Genomic DNA, 19,265 nt, shown 5'->3' on the forward strand with positions numbered 1-19,265 from the left:
AATAACTGTAAGAATAAATACTTTGTTAGTGTTTGTAGAGCAGCATGCATGTTTCTTCCACTTTTTCAGTCCCAATTTCCATGTTTATAAATAGGATAGGACAGGATGGAATGGAATACTCTTATTTCTATGATAGAAATAGATATTTGTACAAAGTTACTATTTATAGAAAATACAATGAATCATGAATGATAATGTTGACATGGAGTATGGTGAGGAAGTTTCTTTTGCAGCTCAGCTATGGGTTCAGAGCTTTCCTGGTTATTTATTCCGTTTTTACCTAGTGTAATAGAGATCAGATTTTAGACCTTTGTGAAATTCAGAAAGAGCAAAATCTAAAACAACAGAATCTTCCCAGTGAGAATGTGATTTACACTATATCATTTCCATATTTGAAAGCCTATTACCTCAATTTATAGTGCATGTCTGGCATGAAATCCTGTAGAAAACAGAACTACATAAGTGAGATGTAGTTGCATGTTTTCATTTTTTTGAAGATGGTATTCCTGCATGTATTTTTTTAAATACCTGCAAGGAAACAACTGGTTTTTTACTTGACAAAAGGTTGTTTAGTTCTTGCATGTCTACAAGAAGGAAAATGTATTCAAATGCATAGGACTTCTCTGGGGCTTACAATAATAGTAGCTGCCTTAACAGTGAACAATTTCTAGGAGAAAAAAGCTGCATGATTACAGATTATGGCCTCAGTTACATGAGGATCAAAGACAACCTTTTAGAAAAGCCAAAGAGGAAGAGAAAGAAAGGAGTAAAATCAGAAGAAAAAAAGAATTTGCAAGCACCATCTTCCAAAAGGAAGCAAAGAAAGAATTCCCAAAATGTTCATTTTCCCCCTAATAGTTTCCATACCATATGGTTTTTGAATCAGTAGCAGCTGATGTATTCGGTAATAGCTCCTTTTGAAGGGAGTTGTCATAATATTTACCTTCTCTACAGCAACAGAAATAGCTTGTGAGGCTGAAATGGCCATGCGTACTAAGACTGATGAAAACAAGAGACATTTCCATGGTGAATGAATCTCTTGACACCATTATTTCAGGGACGAGTAACATTCATTGCACTGTGCTTAGTTTCAACTGAGATATTTGTGTCCTTAGGCATGGTGCTAGCTAGAAAATAAGGTTACATTGTGCTGCAGATCTCTAGAACATGAAAAGTATGAAGAATTCTGGAGATCTGATATGAAAAGGAAAAAAAGAGCATGCTACATTTATCAAAAACACAGGAATAAAAGCCATCTGTAAAGAGAGTTTTCACAATGAAATACTGTGGTAGGTGGGGACAGTTACTTAAGTCTCCTACTTTTACTGCGATTACATGCCATCCTTAGTCCACTGTCTTATCAGAACTGACATCAGAATACTGACCTCCCTGGAAAGGAGATTAAAAATAAATCTTACTGAGACACTCAAGTAATCTGTCTATATACAGGAATGGTCAAGTGTGTACAGTGTGACCAAAAAAGTGACAATTATTCAAAGAGAATGCAAGAAACTAGCCTCTCATGTGCATCTGTCTGAAAAAGTAGCCTGATTCAGTTTCCCATGTGAACCAATGTGTAGATTTTTGGTCTGTATTAATATACCCTCTTTTCCATTGATTTCATTGCCTGTATAGCAGCATGTATCTCTTCTTACTTAAAAATACCCAAAGATGTATCGGAAAACTGAAATCAGGTTAGGATATAGTCTATTAATCTTGTTCAATTCCTACACGCAAACAAAAAAAGCATTTTGTGCTGCTCAATCAAAAGCTCTTAAAATGTGAACCTTATAGCTATAAGCACTGACTAGTCCTATTAAGTCTTACATCTGACTAATAATATGAACTTTACTCTCTATCTATTGAGTATAATAAGCCTTTTAACATAAACTAGGAAGTACAAAGAGGCTAAATAATAATTTACTTTAGATTTTGCCATGGTCTGTAATTATCTTTTGTTTGCATTTACATTTATGCATGCTGGATCATAAAATTTTAAGGAATCTACCAGAAAAACACAAAGTGAGGATATTGCAATGAAGGGAACCTTCTTTTTTTTAAGAGGAAAGCAAAAGAGGCTAATTACCTCTGGGCCAGTTTGTCATTGAAAAACTGGGCAAACAAGTATCTGCTATAATCAATGTAACACATATAAACATAATCTGTCATTATTTACTGGAACAATAAATTCCCAGACATTGTATAATTTCATAAGCCTAACTATAAAAGCAAAAATAAATGCCAGCCATTGCACAGTTTTGAGGAAAATATATGGCCTTATATAAGCTCAGTGCATTCACCAAAGCATTCAGCCACCACATTAGAAAATATGTTCTGTTCAGATAGGCACTAAAGTAAAGTGCTGCTCTGAATGCTACATTTTCCCCCATTTAAACACTTCAAGGGTTAAAAGCACAGCACTTACTTTGCACTAGATGAACCTGGGCCTTTAAATCTCAGCTGTGACTGCAGCCTCCTTGTCAGTGAGCACCTGATGTCAGCAGTTTGAATGATGTCTGACACTAATTATGTGTCATTCACAAGATTGCCAGGCTGGAGAGTCTGGGGGTATAAAAAGCTATTTAAAAGGTTTTCATATGAGGTCTTACTCTCAATTTTTTGAAAACACTTACTTCTTTTGCAGAGAAGCACCCTGGTAATACTGTTGAGGAAGGAAAATGGTTAAAAGACTATTAATTAATGCTTGAAATGCATTGTTCTTGTTTGAAAGCCATAAAAGAAGCAGCTTTTACTTCTGTTTGTGTGGTAAATACAAAGCTGTGGAGAGATACCTTGTCCTTGTCATACCACCTGCCTAGGTGCTGACACAGAAGAACCTACCTGGTCAGCATCTCAAAGCATTCAAAATTAATTGACAGATGGACAGTGTTAAATAATTAATGTTCCTTTTATCTGCTAATAAATCTTAGAAAATGCTGCATGGCTATTGAATAATTCAAAGATTTGGTTTGGGACCTTATGTATATGTTACTCTAGATTTATTTTTTCCTATTCTTAGGGATACCGTTTCTTCCATTTGCACATACATATTAATGAATTACAGCATTTTCTAAGGTCTAGGAATGGTTTATGTTTTTATTCAGATATATTCCTTCAAAGTTAAAGATTTAAAACTTTTACTTGTCATACTTATGGTCAGTTTATGAATATTATGAAAGTAGGCAAGTCAAGCAGCTTGTCATGCCAATCTCCAACAGTAATTCACTGTTGTAAATGGGTGTGGAACAATACATTACATGAGTTGGTACAGTGCTCTGGGGGGGCGGGTATTCTTCTCTTTTTCCAAGTAACAGGTGTTAGGATGGAAGGAAATAACTTCCAAGTTGTGCCAGGGAAGGATTGGTTTGGATATTAGCAAAAAATTCTTCACTGAAAGAGTTGTCAAGCACGGGGAGAAGCTGCTCACGTAAGTGGCAGAATCACAATCCCTGGAGGCATTAAAAAGACCTGTAGATGTGGTGCTTGGTGACATGGTTTAGTGGTGGACTTGGCAGTGCTGGGGTAATGGTTGGAGTCAGTGATCTGAAGAGTCTTTTCCAACCTAAAATGATTTTAAGTTTTTTGTATTAAATTCCATTTGAAGAGTACATAGTAGATGAAGAGTGCTTCACTTGTTCCCAGAATAGTGGTCCTAAGTAGTTAAACTTCGTGCATTTAACAGGGACTAGAAGAGCTACAAATACCGAGAGTATCCCACTGACAGAGATGATCTCATTAGTTTTGCTGGATTATTGAATTATGAAAAGGTACATAGTAAATCAGCCAAATGCAAAGAAATGTAAGCAGGAAGGAAGACATATAGCTTATGATTACAATATGAGAAATTATGCCTAGAAAAAAGTCTGAGTGGGAATTTAGTAGTACCAACTGTAATCAAAACCCTCAGTAAAATGCTATGACTTAAAGAAGGCTAGGATGATCCTGAAATAAGTGAAAAAGGGAGTTTGATTCATATTACCTGAATACCTAACATTGATAAGACTACCACTGAAATACTGATCATGTATTTTGTATCCCAGGTGAATACAGAAGTAGTCAGAAGGGGACCAAATTACATTGTGTGAGGAGTTTTTAGTACATGTGTCTATGTGGTCATGTGCAATCAGTCATAGATTAATGTGGGTTTGCCATGCATTGGCTGGCAAAAAAAGGAGCCAGGTCTGATTTGAACTGTATATCTGTGAAACCGCTGGTTGTCTTACCTGTGTGGATGCAGTGGGGAAAGCCCAGTCCCACAGTCATGATGCCATGTATCCTTGGACCACTCTGGCATCCACTGTGCTTAATGAAGAAAAGGCATGGAAGGTAGAGATGTTGGTTATTTTCTTATTGTTTTTCATGGAAAGTATTTTTGCTAGGGTAAAGTTTCTTATCTTGTTGACCTTTTAAAATCAGTGAGGAATTTCTCCCCTCTGATACGTATCTTAGCTTCTGGGTGCACATTTTTCTTCTCATTTTGCTTCATCAGAGGTTCCCCATGAGTGAATAGGTTACTAAGCCAAACAAGCTGGTATTTTGAAACTCCTGGGTATGCATTTGAACCACCTGGTTAATATGTCCTCTGTGTGTGCTTAGGGTTGGGTTGATTTCCCCCAAGTCAGATTGGCAGAGATTTGAAGAGTTCTTCACCTTTCCATCAAGCACATGCCATATCTAACTTTCTGAGGTCATTTGGATGCAGCTCATGTGTCTCCCTATATCAGAGCCTTTTGAGGGGCTCTCAGTCTGTTTCTTGCCTGAGACATGTATTCAGTTTTATTGAAGAATGAATGTATTCTGTCAGTAAAATATCTAGGTTTGTTATGGAGATTTTGTGTGCCCAATAGCTAGCTCTTGTACACAGAAAGTCAGATGCTTCAATTTAATGGTTATAGGCAGGCTAATGTTTAGCAAAGTCAAATTTAAAAAGGAAAACCACACCTCTCCCAGTAAACTTAGAGATAGGCCAGATGAGGAACATGTAATGAAACGTATTTGTTATAATATCACATAAATATTTCCTCACACATGACAATGGAGAAGGGAAATGCTTATGCTTCACACTTCAAAAAATAAAAGATGATCCTTTGCCACATACAGTGATGCTTAAAAATATTTGTGGATCACTGTATAATTGGTTCAGATGAAAAAAGATACTAAAAGCCCAAACTTGAAGATAGTAACAGTGTGTTGTATACTCAATTGAACATTTCTGTAAAATCAAATACTGTTCAGGTGTCAGTATTTCTAAAAGTATTTAATTTCATTTTGGGGGGATTTGGAATCAATGTCAAAGTAAGTCTGAGGAAGCATTGTATATAGTGAAAAAGCAAATAATTTTGATATGTATAAATAATTTGGGAGAAGGTTAAATGACTTGATAACAGAGAATACCTAGAATCAAAAGTTACCTTTTACATTGCTTATAATGTTAATATAGCAGAAAATTGACAAAAGAAAAAAATGACACTGGGTGCAAAAGCAAAACAAATTCAGACAGGAAAATGTGAATATATTTAATACCAGATTATATTAGATAGGGGATAAAGAAGAAGTTGGGCTGACTGACTTTTAAAATGAAGACTACATACTTTTCAGTGAATGGGCAGAGCTCAGACAGATGTCTGCCAGAACAAGTTCTTCAGTCCTTGCTATACTGGTGATCAACTGAGATAATCAGAACAGCTCCTTTTGCAGAGAAAACTGACTAATTTCTTAGTCACTTGGCCACTGATTATCTGCTACTGATACTGAAGTATTCACAGAGATATTACCATGCTGTTCTATTGTTTAAGAGTCTAAATGTATTTTATAGTGAAGGTGGCTGTTGAATTCCAGTCAGGGCTCAGAAATGCATGGTGCATCCAGCAGGGCTTTGGATGTTGAACAGATTATTTTCTATAACCTATGAGATTATATTGTCATTTTACAGGAGGGTTGCTGGTATACTGAACATCATTGCTGCATAAGTAAGGATGAACAGTGCATTCATGAGAACATTAATATTTTAAAGTCAAAACACTGCTTTTTCTTTCTGTTGACGTGCTTTACCTTTCCCTGTAAATATATTGTTTCTTGCTTTTCATAACTGGCCTTATAAAAGGAGAAAGTAAACATGAATGTGTTTTAAAAATAACTTTGGGAAGTACAGAGGGGAAATTTTCTGTATGAGCTACTTAATGGTTTCAATTTGCATGCAGTAGTAAAAATAAAAGCTCAGTAATGTAATTTCTGTATTGCAGTTTAGGAAAACATTGCACAATTAATTCCACATAATACTTGCAAAAAACCCTGTTTAATCAGGCATATGTTTAGGGCTGTTAAACAGATTCAGAATGCTAAATGTATGCCATATACTTAAAGTGACTACAACAGTTAATATCTTAGAAAACTTGGGTTCCATTTCAAAATGCAGCTATCAACTCCCTGACTTTTCCCCCCCAGAAGTAATCCTGTCTTGTCTGCGATACTTCCACTGAAATCTGTTTATGAGGATAGAATGTATGCTGTGTTGTTGAAAAGAGTATCTTTTCATTCCTTTTATCTTAAGAATCAGAGATTTCCAAGGCTTCAAGAAATTTGATTTATAGAGGAAACGTTCATTAACTGTTGAGTAAAGGTGGTCTTTTTAATAATACAGGCTTGTAGACTCTGTTTTGCTAGAATGACCTTTTCAGCAATACACAACTATATATTGCCTTGTGAATATACCAGACAGTAATTTAAGGCTGTGGAGGGAAGAGAGAACTATCTTTTCTTCCAATTTATACTCAGCAATGCAGAAGTCTTCAGAAATAACAATTCTTAAATTTTTATGTTTACACTCCCCAGTTCTGCTTACTTAAGCATTTTTGCCCATTTAAAATTAATAGTAATTTTACAACCATAAAAAAAATCATTTACATGTTTAAGTTCATTTGCATACTTGAAGATTCAAAGTTTAATAACCTGCAAAATAAACAAAACAGAGCCATGCTTCTACAGCTTGTTCATTGATCTGAGTTTTACCCTATAAAATCAATGGCTTCTTGAGGTACTACAATTATACTTCTGTACAGCATAGTCATAGTCATTAGAATAAATGGTTTTTCTTTTATGAAGTTGTTACAAAAGAATAACTTGTTTGTATAAGATGGGCTAATCAGTAGACTTCTTTCTAATTTTAACATAGGTGCTCTTGAATTATTTTGCTTTTTGAAGGTCATTTTTTTGAAAGCTTAAAACTGAAAGAGTACATTTATATTAGATGTTAGGAAGAAATTCATTATTGTGAGGGTGGTGAGGCACAGGAACAGGTTGGCCAGAGAAGTTGTAGATCCCTCATCCCTGGAAGTGTTCAAGCCAAGGCTGGATGGAGCACTGAGCAACTTGTTCTAGCAGTTGTCCCTACCATAGCAGGGGGGTTGGAACAAAATGATCTTTAAGATCCCTTCCAACCATTCTATAATTCTATCATTTTTGTGATTAATTTCTTGTATCAGTTTTTAGCTTCCATGTTTTTATGCTTTCTCCACTCTTTACTTTTTCCTAGAGAAATGTGATATTTTTATCAAGACACTTGTAAGGTGTATTGGTGTATTTTTTTTTTTTCTGTAATATTTTCTAAAAATATATCCTTAAGAGTATAAATATTTTTACACTTGCAACAATGTTTTGTATGCATGCTAAAGGTCTGTAAACATAAAGGCAACGCTATTTATACAAGCATAAATTAATGTTCAGTGGTCAATCTGGATAATCTGAAATCAAAGGGGATCATCTGAAAAGCACTGGTTCACTTTGTATAAAGGGATGGAATAGAAATAAAAAGTTTCCTGGATTGAGCCATTTTCTGAAATGAATATGTGGGAAAGATAAATCACAGTTATGGTATAGTGGGGTGGTTCATCCTCTTTATCAAACTTTAGTTTCTTAATCTTAATTTTAATATTGATGGTTTACAGGTAATGTGATTTATACTTTATTCTTTGAACTTGTAATTCTTTTTTGCAGTAATCCAAAAGACAGATGGTCTTAAAATTAAGTGATACAAATTTTGTATATTTTTTCTCTTTTTTTGAGGAAGTTACTGATTTATAAGAAAGGCATGCCAATTATGATCAGAATTATGTCAGTTTTTCCTATCTGTGCTTTTGTAAACATATTGCTGCATAATATATAATAAAATTTAGTTGTGTTATTCTGACACTGGTGAAAAATGGCCTGTTTCTTCTCAAGTGAATAAAATTAACAGGTAGCAAAATGATGGAAATTTTTGTGTTAGCTTTAGAAATGTTTGATATCTCCGCTACAGAATAATTACTTTTGCAAGTATGCAAGAACTGCAAACTAGCGTGTTATGCATCAGAAGCTTTAGATAGTGGCTTTGCATAGTGGGATATGCAGCAGCTGAAACTAATGAGATTAATTGATCCTGACTGATGGAATTTTAAAAAGCCTGCCCTTCTGATAGTCATAAATATTTAAGTCTAATTGAAATCAAGTGCATATAAAAATGCTGGTGTCAAATAGAATGGACCTTTTACTTTCCCTTAGGTTACAGTATACTATGAGAACACGATGATGAAAATCTTGTTTTCTGTTCCTATAAACATAGATTTCTCCACAGATGCAGTACTTGATTAAGTATAGAAGTACTGTGCCACAGGGTTATTGGTTTCCCATAGGAATTACATCCTATTTTGACAGGCTTACAGTATTTTTAGTGCTTCATACATTTACCCATGGTAGAAAGGTAAAAATATATTTCAGAAGTCATTTTACTTTTTGCATCACCATTAGCCAGGCAGAGCAGACTGATACTTCCCCGCATGCCTTTGCTATTGCTCTGTAGGTTGGGCTGGTACTAAGAGATGCCTCAGTTAGGGTCAGTTGCCATTATCCAAAGAAGCCTGGAGCTGATATAGGGATGGTTAGCAGAGGTCTTGGGAACCTCACAGTGAGTGTTTTGCTCTTGGCATGCTACAGGGAGGAGAATCAGCTGGTGCTGTGTTAACCAGACAGGTGCTGCATTCTCACCTGGTTGGTCCCTTTGGGTCTCAGTGTGCCATCTGCAAAATCTAGGACATGCTCTCCTAATTCAGCCATGTGCAGGGAGGATAGGTACATTTTTACACTCTAAATAGTTTGAACCCTGCAGCAACACCCAAGCCAGGCCCTGCGGAGCTACCCAGCCATAGCAGGCTGGAGGTCTCTGCATGCCCTTTTACTCTCCTGTTCGGTGTTTGCTGTTGCAGTTTACTGTGTGTGCTTTCCTTTCAAATAATTTCTTTCTCTTTTCTAGTTTGAGGGTTGCAAGAAAGCCTTTTCCAGACTAGAAAATCTCAAGATTCACTTAAGGAGCCATACGGGTGAAAAGCCGTACCTTTGCCAGCACCCTGGCTGCCAGAAAGCTTTCAGCAACTCCAGTGACCGCGCCAAGCACCAGAGGACACACCTGGACACTGTAAGGACACAGAAGTCCCATTGCAGTCCCCTGTACAATAGACCATCTGATCCTTTCCTCCAGCTTGGTGACAGCAGGTAGCCCATAAGAGATAGGTCTGATGAGGCTGTTGAAGCTGCTTCAAAAGTGACCCAGTAATCTAAGCATGAAAGAAGATGGACCAAACTAGTTGATGAGAAGACCACAGTTCCATGGTCTTTGCTGCAGGTAGAGGCAGTAGCTTTCCTCCACTTAGTTAATATTTAGGGAAACTGAAGCCATCTGCGATAATAAGTCCTTTTCTTTGACAAAAACTTAAGGCTAGGACATGTACCAGAAAGTCAAGAGAGGTAGAATAATTTTGTTAATCTAAAAATTTTCATGCTAACAGATTGTTGCTTTAAATTTGAGTCACAGCTGAGATTTGTTTGAAAAACTGTTTCAGAACAAAAGACCATGTTTTCACAGAGACGGTTTCCAAAGGGCAGGAGTTCAGAAATACAATTAAAACAATGCCATTTGAGTTAAATGGATGTTTAAAAAATAAATTATCGATTTTGAATAGCTGATACTACAGCTGGCAAGTTAATTATTTGTACAAGGTGTTTTCAGAAATGCTTTGTGAAACATAAGTGGATAAATTGCAAAATAGCTAATTTCAGGAAACAGTTTGACCTAATGTTCATTTAATACTTTGTATTGTGAACCTACAAATCTTCAGGGAAGACAGACAGATTAGAACACTCAAGATGAGGTATTTATATGAGTTAGATTTATTGGGCTTTCCTTTAAGAAAACTATAAAGATATGACAAGACTGGTATTTTTCTAAAATGAAGTATTATTAGAAAATGTGAGCTGAAGCAGTTGGTTGGTACTTCACATTAAAATGCCTTTTTTTTTTTTTTTTGTATGTTATACTTTTGAAACTTCAATATTCAATACTTGGTTTGGTTTTTGCTTGCCTTCTTTGTAATATAGTAAACTAACACTTATTCTTGTTCTCTTTTTCTGAAGCAGATCCTTCTATAATCCTAAACAGTCTTTCTGGGCCTTTACTGCAGTTTCTTTACCTGATTCACTAAAGACTGTAATTTCTGATTAAGTCAAAGATTGCTCTGAGGGTGGAAGAACTGTAAGTATATCCAGCAATATTCATTGTACTGATTAGAAAAAAAAGGTAACAATGAAAGGTGCTGTAATGAAAGCTTTCCTTTTGTTTGTCTTCCTTAAAAGCTTTACTTCATCCTTTCCCCCTCTAACAAATTGGCAGCACTCTGCTTGTAATAATGTACATTTTTGTTCTGTACTAGTGTGGTTTGCAGCATCCCAAGGCTCAAAAAGGATTCTCCTGAGTTAAAATAATTTGTGATAAAACAGCATCTTTATCCTTTTTCTTTTTGATTTAGAAACCTTATGCATGTCAGATTCCAGGATGTACTAAGCGGTACACAGATCCAAGTTCCCTAAGAAAGCATGTGAAAGCCCATTCTCCCAAAGATCAACAAGTCAGGAAAAAGGTAATTTTTCTACTGTCTTGACTGGTGTAAAGCTTATGAGAAGAAATCAGTGTTATAGTATTAGATGTTTCAATGCATCTTCAAGTACTTGGGTTGATTTCAGACTGTGAATTAGAAAAACCAGCAAATTATATTTAGATGTGGTTCATATATAGATAATTTCAACTTTGACTTAATGAGGCTACCTGATTTAAAGATTTATGTTTTTTGATGTGATTGTTAATCACTAAGTGTACATAACAAGGCAAATAAAAATAATTTTTGCCAACAGAAGTGCTTGGTTTCAAATTCTGCCACTTGGTAAATACACAATATTACAAAATACTGGCCAGTCTCAGATGGAAGGATGAGGGCAGTATGTGAGATTAAGCTCTGAATTATATTTCCATATTCCAGATACTTCCAACACCAAGATATTTCACAATGCTGATTCCCTGTGGATATCAAGTCCATGAGTCATCAACTGTTTATAAGTGCATCTCTAAAGAGCTGAGTTGTGACCTAAGGGAATGATTTTTTTTGGGGGGGAGCGTTTTTCATCATAGCTCATATTAATCACTGGCACTATTTCATTAGATTATTTAGATTATTGAGTTTGAAAGTCTAAGCTTTCATTTTAAAGGAAACTGGTTCTGATAAAATGGAAACATGCATGAAGGGAGGGACAGATAAACCTTTGAGATGTCAACCCCATGTTGAACAAGTTATAGTTTAGAAGTTTTAAAATTAAATGCACAGCCATTCACAGAAAGTAGCAAGAAAATCACTTGTGCAGCACTGGAAGCATTGAGTGGCAGTATTTAAAGCTGCAGTATAAAAACTGGAAGAGTAAGTTTTTATTCAGTGGTTTGTTGAAGCAGGACATGGCAGTAGGAACTGACCTACAGTGTTCATGAGGGATTCCCATTAAACTTATGTGTGTCCACTCCTGTATCAGAGATTAAGTAAATGAGCATTCATTTTCACCTTAGTAAGTAGTTCTTTGGCTCCCTTGTTCCTATGAATGCTGCCCAGAGGCAGGACTGCCAAATGAGGTCTGTGAGCCTTGTCCTGCCTGTCCCAGAAGTGCAACTTGGCCATCCAGACACCATCTCCTACAAGCATGGTCAGCACATTGCGTTCTGAGAAGTTGTGTGATGTCTCAATTAAAATTGGCATAATGGACCTTAATATAGTAATTAAAGTTCTGCTGTAGAGTTACTGTCATTGAAGGTGAAATAACGTTACTGCTTCTGTTGTTTTCTCATGTTGCACTACTATGTCAGATTTTCCTTCTTGCATTTCAATCACTCTTTGATTTTGCTCATTTTTAATTTCCTCTGTGTGCCAAACAGTTTAAACTTGGCCCTTTTTACTCCTCACTTCACTCTCTCTGAGCACACTCTAGACTTAAAATTATCCATTTTTTTCATCCCTCTTTAATAAGGATTTATTTATGCTCACTGGTCACTTGGGATATATTAATATATATAAGGAGAAATATGCCAAACTTCTACAAAAACAAAAGAAAAATTGTGGCTTCTATCAAGCCAGATACTTAAAACACAGATAAAGTTTGCATAATGTTTACAAGGTACAACATAGTTTGTTGCTGGACCTTTGAGAAGTTATAATTACTAACTAATATTATGCTTTGGTATTTGAAATATTTTCTGACAGTAATAATAACAAAAAATAAGAACAAAAACCCTTTTATTGAAGAATTAAGGTTATTTATGGATTTAATTAAAAGTGAAGATTGGCTTAATGTCAAAAAGGTAATTACGAAAATGTGAATTCATCAAAAATAACCATAAAAATTCCAAGGTGATAAAGACACAGTGGACTAATAACTTCCAGCCGTAGGGATCTATTCTGTTACAGAGAATGAAACCCTTTGCTGTCACACCCCGTTAGTCATGGATTCCTTTAATATATCGTGCCTGACTGGTTTTAATCCTCCTTTTCACCTCCCCCTGCATACCAAGTGACATTGTTGTGGCGTCTTAGGTTGCTGGCTCTCCAAGACTGTACCTGCAAATGTGTCTTTGATGTTGCACAGACTTAAATAGCAGGATGAAGTGTATTCATAGGAGTAGAATCAGCTACTTGCTGTGCTGATGTTTACATTGAGTCTTCACCCCGGATTCTGTAGATGTTTCTTCAAAGTATTTGACTCTTTCCTTGGATCTCTAAGATAGGGCCAGATTATGCAATGGGATATAGGTAAATTTCCATCTCTCAATTATTTTAAGCAACTTCTGTTGATATAGGTCTATGACTTACCATGTAAGGCAAAAATGCTTTTCCTGCAAATCCATAATGCAGTCACTGTTCCCCTTCCGTAGTTATTCACTAAATACATTTAACTGGGAATCTCTCCAGGTAATGAGATGAAATCCTGTATACCAAGAAGATTCCAGCACAAATGCATTTAATGAAAGCAATTTAATGGATAGTACAATAAAATTTCATTTACTCTTCGAAGGAAAGCAGAGCCATGAGAGAGTAAATATAGTCATGCCTGCTTTCATCATCTTTGTGTAATTTGAAAAATTCTTGATAAAAATGAGGGCAAACAAGTACACAAAGACCATGTAAATATCTGTGAACAGATGCTGAAAATCTTTAGTAAAATATTTTAGGTACAAGTCTGTAATCTTAAATTATTTTGGTGGAATAAAAAGCAGTGTTTATTATCTTATTTTAAAAAAGAAAAATTGCTGACTCTGCCAGGATTTCATCTTCCCATTGGGAAGATAGATGGAGTTTCTTCTAAGCCAGGAAGTCAGTAAAAGAGAACTAGACAGTACCCAAAATGAGAGATTATAGTGATGCTGAGAGGAATGTTAATGTACAACATGCCCCTCAACTACAATTACTTTTGAAATGTATTCTCTTTTTAATCTTGTTCTCATTTCAGCTTTGACAGGAAAACTTAAAAGATTTTTTCTGTAAGTTGGCTAGACAAGTAAGCTTATTTTCAGTTGGCTACACTTTTTTGATTTCAGTAAAGCACAAATGTCTTTCATCTGTGAACTGATGGTACTGTATTCAAAATCAAGAATCCATAGCTCTTTTAGTTCATAATTCTTTTTATTGAAGTTGAAAATGAAAATGCAATTGTGGAACATATCAGCCAGATAGAAACATTCTAACATAGTTTTGGGTATTAGAGAGCAGGGATTCCTTACTGCAGCGTGCTGGTCACTCAGAGGATCCTGTCTCCAATCAAATCCAAGCATCAGGTAAACAGAGTCTTTATCATACAAAAATAATCACATGTTCATTAGCTATTGACCCTTACTTGGTGTATATGTTTTACTTTCTTTTACATGGTCTCACCCCTAATCAGATATCCTTATAGGTTCCTTGGGGTTTGTCTTCAATGTCCCTTGTCATTTTTAGGTGGCTGTTCCTTGACCCCCACTTTTGAGTAAGTGCAATATCATTGTTTTGCATAACTTCTGCTTTGTCAGCCTTGCAGAGCTGAGCTGGCATCCTGCTTGTGTTTTGCATGGCTTCTGTTTGCCTAAGTTACATCCTTTATCTATTTCTCCAAGGCTGTGCTGTTCCATTCTACTGTCCTTGATAAGAGTGAAATGTTGTTCTGTTCCATTCATATCATTCTACTCATTATCATGTCCATATCATATCATTAACACAATCCAGATCCTGTGCTATTAGAACACATAACCACAGGAATGGGTCAGGTTGGAAGGGATCACAGTGGGTCTTCTGGTTCAGCCTCCCTGTTCTGGGTCATCCCAGGGCACACGGCACAGGACTGTGTCAGACAGTTCTTGAACATCCCCAGTGAGGGAGACTCCACAGCCTCTCTGGTCAATCTGTTCCAGTGCCTGGTCACCCACACAGTAAAGAAGTTCTTGCTCATATTCAGGTGGAATTTCCTGTGTGTCAGTTTCTGCCCATTGCCTCTTGTCCTGTTGCCTGGCACCACTGAGTAGAGCCTGGTCCATTCTCTGACACCCTCCCTTCAGACACTTACAGGTATTGATGGGGTCCCCTGTGTCATCTCTTCTCAAGGCGAACAGGCCCAACTCTCAGCATTCTTTGTAAGAGAGACCCAGTTTGAAACTTGTATAGAAGGTCAATACCACCATTATGCTCTTCATGAAGATCCATTTGTTGTGTAACCTAGCACTCAGCCTTGTACAAGTATGAGATCATTGTCTTTTCCATGTAAGTATACCATGAAAAGTAATTTGCTATTTCTGTAGCAGTCATGCTGAAGAAATCTGTATTTGTGAATCTAAAGAAAATATTTAATTCACTTTCAAATACTGCAGTGCAGTTCCCACTGTGAACGGAATGGAATGGACTCTCCACTGGCTTTGTGTAGATGTTGTCATGAATATCTGCAATGTGCATTGCCTTTCTTAAAGGTTTTCTCTTTTAAAAAAGTGCATTTTCAAATAGATGAGAGACAATTTAAAAAGGACAAAAGATTGCTCTAATTTTGTGCAGCTGTTTGGCAAAGACAAGATCAGTTCAGTAACATTGACCTTATCATTGGAACAATGCAGTGGCTATGCTTTTAGATAGTTTTATCCATACCAGTGAATAGCTGTTGTCATATATAATAGTTCTTTAAGCCAATATGTCCTGCCAAAAAAACCCAAACCCCATGAAGATTTGAAAGATTGTTTCTAGTTAATTAAAAGAAAGTGAAATAGATGAAGATAGCTCCATCTTTGTGAAAAAAAGGAAGAGAAAATTTGAACAGTTGACATAAACAAGATCAGCTAAAGGGAATGCAAAAGTCCAAGTCTGGACTTTGAATTGGAGGATGATTTATACCAAATAATTTCCTCTTTCATCTCACCAGCCTTTGATTCCTTGGCAGTTCTAACAGTGACCAGATCACATCTTTGTTCTTTTCATTTAAATTATTTATACGTCAGATATATTATTTAGACAAGCTTTGAGATATTGAATGCTTTCCTGACAATTGCCTCTAAAAGCTGTCTGTTCTGTAAACCTGCACCGTCTTAGACCATTCAAATGGGTCTTGAGGAACCCATACAAGGATTCAGCTGATCAGATAGGTTAACACCTCAGCAGATGCATCAGTGACACTCCTAGGTTACTATTTAGTCTTAGCTTAACACAGGAATTATGTTTATTCTTCTGGTTTTTTTCTGAGACAAAAGTTTTTGTACTGTCTCTGCCAGAAATCAAATATCATAGAGGCATAGCTTTAGAAAAGGCAGCCCAAAGGATATTTCTAAAAATTATCTAGACATTATGGAGATTTTTTTAAATTGTAGTTTATATGGTGCATGTACCAAATCACTAAGGAATAGATGGAGTGATGAGACCAAAAGAGATAAGGGGTATGTGCATGGCTTCTAGATTGATTTATTTCTGTCCAGTAATCTTCCTTTTTCACACAGATTGGTCAGCTGTAAAATGATGGCTGAACAGTCACTTTTGGGAAGTTAGCAAAATGTTATCCCAATGACAATGGATGCTTCTATCATTTCTTCCTGTGATATCTGACTGGAAGGAGGTTTTTTCAGCTTTTATTTTGCTGTGCAGGAATAAAGGACAGAAGGCAACAGAATTTCTCTGATCTTGCTCCTATTAATGCATGATCCCTTCCCCATTGCATTTATTGCTCTTCCAAAACTGATCAGCTAACAATGGTAGGTTTTCATAATGCTTTTCCTCATCATGATGAGAAAAATGGTGATAGACTGCACTGCTGAGATGAAGCAAGCAGTATAACACCTCAGCCATATCCACTCTTCAGACTGTAGTAGAGGCTAGTAGTAGAGCAGACAGTCCACACTAGGTGTGGAGCACATTGAAAATGATGGGATAAGGCTATAAATTGTCTGGCCAAAGCAATTACTGGCATTGCCTTGCAGAGTGGCCTCTGCTGAACTTGATGAGGATTCCCGTCTGAACTGAGGGGGCTTTACAGAAGCAACCTTGCTTATAAAGGTCCTGAAGGTATTCCTCTTCTCCCACTGTGCAACCCCCATTTTAGCAAAAAGGAGATACAAAATCCTCACCTTTAGAGGCAGATCTTAATAACTGAATTCTTCTGAAGCCTAGTGTTTTTAAATTCATTATCTAACAGTTCACCTTTTCTCTCTTAGAGCCCTGTAATCTATAAGGTATATAGAATATATAATGATTTGGCTTGGAAGGAGCCTTAAAGAAGACCTAATTTCAATGCCCGTGCCAGGGGTAGGGACCCCTCCCTCTAGACCAGGTTGCTCAAAGCCCCATCCAGCCTTGAACACTTCCAGGGATGGGGCATCCACAACTTCTCTGGGCAGCCTGTTCTAGTGTTTCACCACCCTCACAGTAAAGAATTTCTTCCTGACATTTAATTTAAACCTACTCTCTTTCAGTTTTAAGCCAGTCACCCTTGTCCTGTCAATACAGTTCCTGAAAAAGGGTCCCTCTCCAGCTTCCCTGCAGGCCTCCTTCAGATACTGGAAGGTTGCTGTGAGGTCTCCATGCAACCTTCTCTTCTGCAGGCTGAACAGTCCCAGCTTCCTCAGTCTGTTCTTGTAGGGGAGGTGCTCCAGTCCTCTAATGAACTTTGTGGCCTCCTCTGGACTCAATCCACACATCCTTCCTGTGCTGGGACCCCAGAGCTGGATGTAGCCCTTCAGGTGGGGTCTCAGCAGAGCAGAGCAGAGGGGCAGAATTCCCTCCCTGGCCCTGCTGCCCATGCTGCTTTGGATGCAGCCCAAGACACATTTGGCTTTCTGGGCTGTGAGTGCACGTTACCAGCTCATGTGGAGTTTTTTGTCAATCATCGCCCCCACAGGGATGATTTCAAACACTTCTCAGCCCAACCTGAAGTTATGATATATAAACCTTTCCACCTTACAATGAAAACAAGAAATACGAAAAAACCCTATTGCTTAAAGTCATAATATTCACCTATTGAAAAAAATTTCTCTGGAACTAAGGCATACAGGTGTTTTCAAAAGGTGAACATGGAAATTTCTATAAAGTTTTGAGAGATTGTCTGGATGTCTATTTTGTGGGTTATGTCAGCAAATATATTATTCCCTCAGCAAAATAATACAGACCTCTTGCCTCTTATGCAGCTTTACACTTCTTGATCGTTCATTTTTTAATTGCTTTACAGTACAGTAGAAACAGGCTTTTTATTGTGACTACATATTGATTTTATCACACAACTGATGAAGCTACCAGTTTGTTTAAAGATTCTAGAAAAACCAAAGTTTTATACCTGCCTTTAGATTTTGTGAATAACATGAGAAGAAAATAGTGTCTGGGGATTTTTTTAGCTGGTATCTTTTATGTGTTAATGTCATGATGGGTTTCCAGTTTTTTCTTTCGTTTCCTTTCTTTTTCAGTATTTGAACTAAGCTTTCTTTGCAACTCAAGAAACACAGTGCTTGTTGTGTTTCTTACATGAAAGAAATTAATTTTTTTTTCCTGCTCAGAAGGTTCAACTGATGAGAAAGGAGGGAGCCAAGGAGGGTTAGAGCATTACACCATTGGTGTTTCAGAAGGTCATTCAGGCACTAAGCTAATTACCAGTGACAGTCTCCATTATGTGACTATATTAATCTGGAGCAACTGCTCTGTTTGAGAATACCTTCCACATGGGGAGCGAACATACTACCATATGAGATAAGCTGCTTCTGCATCTTTCAGTTTTTGCTTGACCTTATCCAGACTCTTGGTTCAGATTTCACTGTTTAAATTGCAAAAGGGAGAGAATGGGTTGAAAGAGAAGCCAATCTATTTTCTTGCTTTGAGAGTAGTTGAAAATAAGGATATTTTCCCTCATTTGTTCTCTATGGAATCCACTTTAAAAATGTCACCGATGCAAAAAGAAGTGCATTCAGGGGCGAGAGGTCAGTGAGCAGTGCCCATGGCAACTAAGAAACTATTCTGCAGAAGAAAATGCAGTAAAGAGTAAGTGTTTTAATCCTCAACTTTAATCCCTGTACTTCCTGTCTTCAGAATGAAATATAAATCAGACACCATGGTGTTCAGCAATTTTTCGTGAAAGGGAAGTTTGCAAAAACGGATTAGGAATGGGCAGCAGTGTTTAAGGAATTTAATCATACAATTTGTTGGAAAACTTTTGAGACTAGGAATGACGAGTTCTTTTGAGTGTTGCCAGTGAGAAACAGGAAAGCAGACTCTGAAAGCAGTGTAGCTTTGGTGTGGCTGACTGCCCTGTCCCTGCGCCAGCTGCTGCAGCAGCAGTGATGTGTGCTGTGGTGGGATGCACATGCCTCTCATGGAAGCTCCATTGTGGGGGTTATGCTTTGCCAGCACTACATTTAGTACTTTGCTCACCAGGGAGAAGGAAAA

General features: G+C 37.0%; 1 protein-coding gene across 5 annotated transcripts in view; it reads left to right on the forward strand.

Annotated features, from left to right (window-relative positions):
- The window catches only part of GLIS3 (GLIS family zinc finger 3), a 161,394-nt gene that overhangs the window by 104,744 nt on the left and 37,385 nt on the right, over positions 1-19,265 (forward strand). For all 5 annotated transcript variants that reach the window (XM_039567598.1, XM_039567599.1, XM_039567601.1 and 2 more), the window contains exons 4-5: positions 9,284-9,445; positions 10,833-10,943. In XM_039567598.1, the coding sequence (XP_039423532.1) occupies positions 9,284-9,445; positions 10,833-10,943 (273 nt within the window). The remainder of the gene's footprint in view (positions 1-9,283; positions 9,446-10,832; positions 10,944-19,265) is intronic.

This window comes from Corvus cornix, chromosome Z (genome assembly GCF_000738735.6).
Source record: "Corvus cornix cornix isolate S_Up_H32 chromosome Z, ASM73873v5, whole genome shotgun sequence".
NCBI lineage: Eukaryota > Metazoa > Chordata > Aves > Passeriformes > Corvidae > Corvus > Corvus cornix.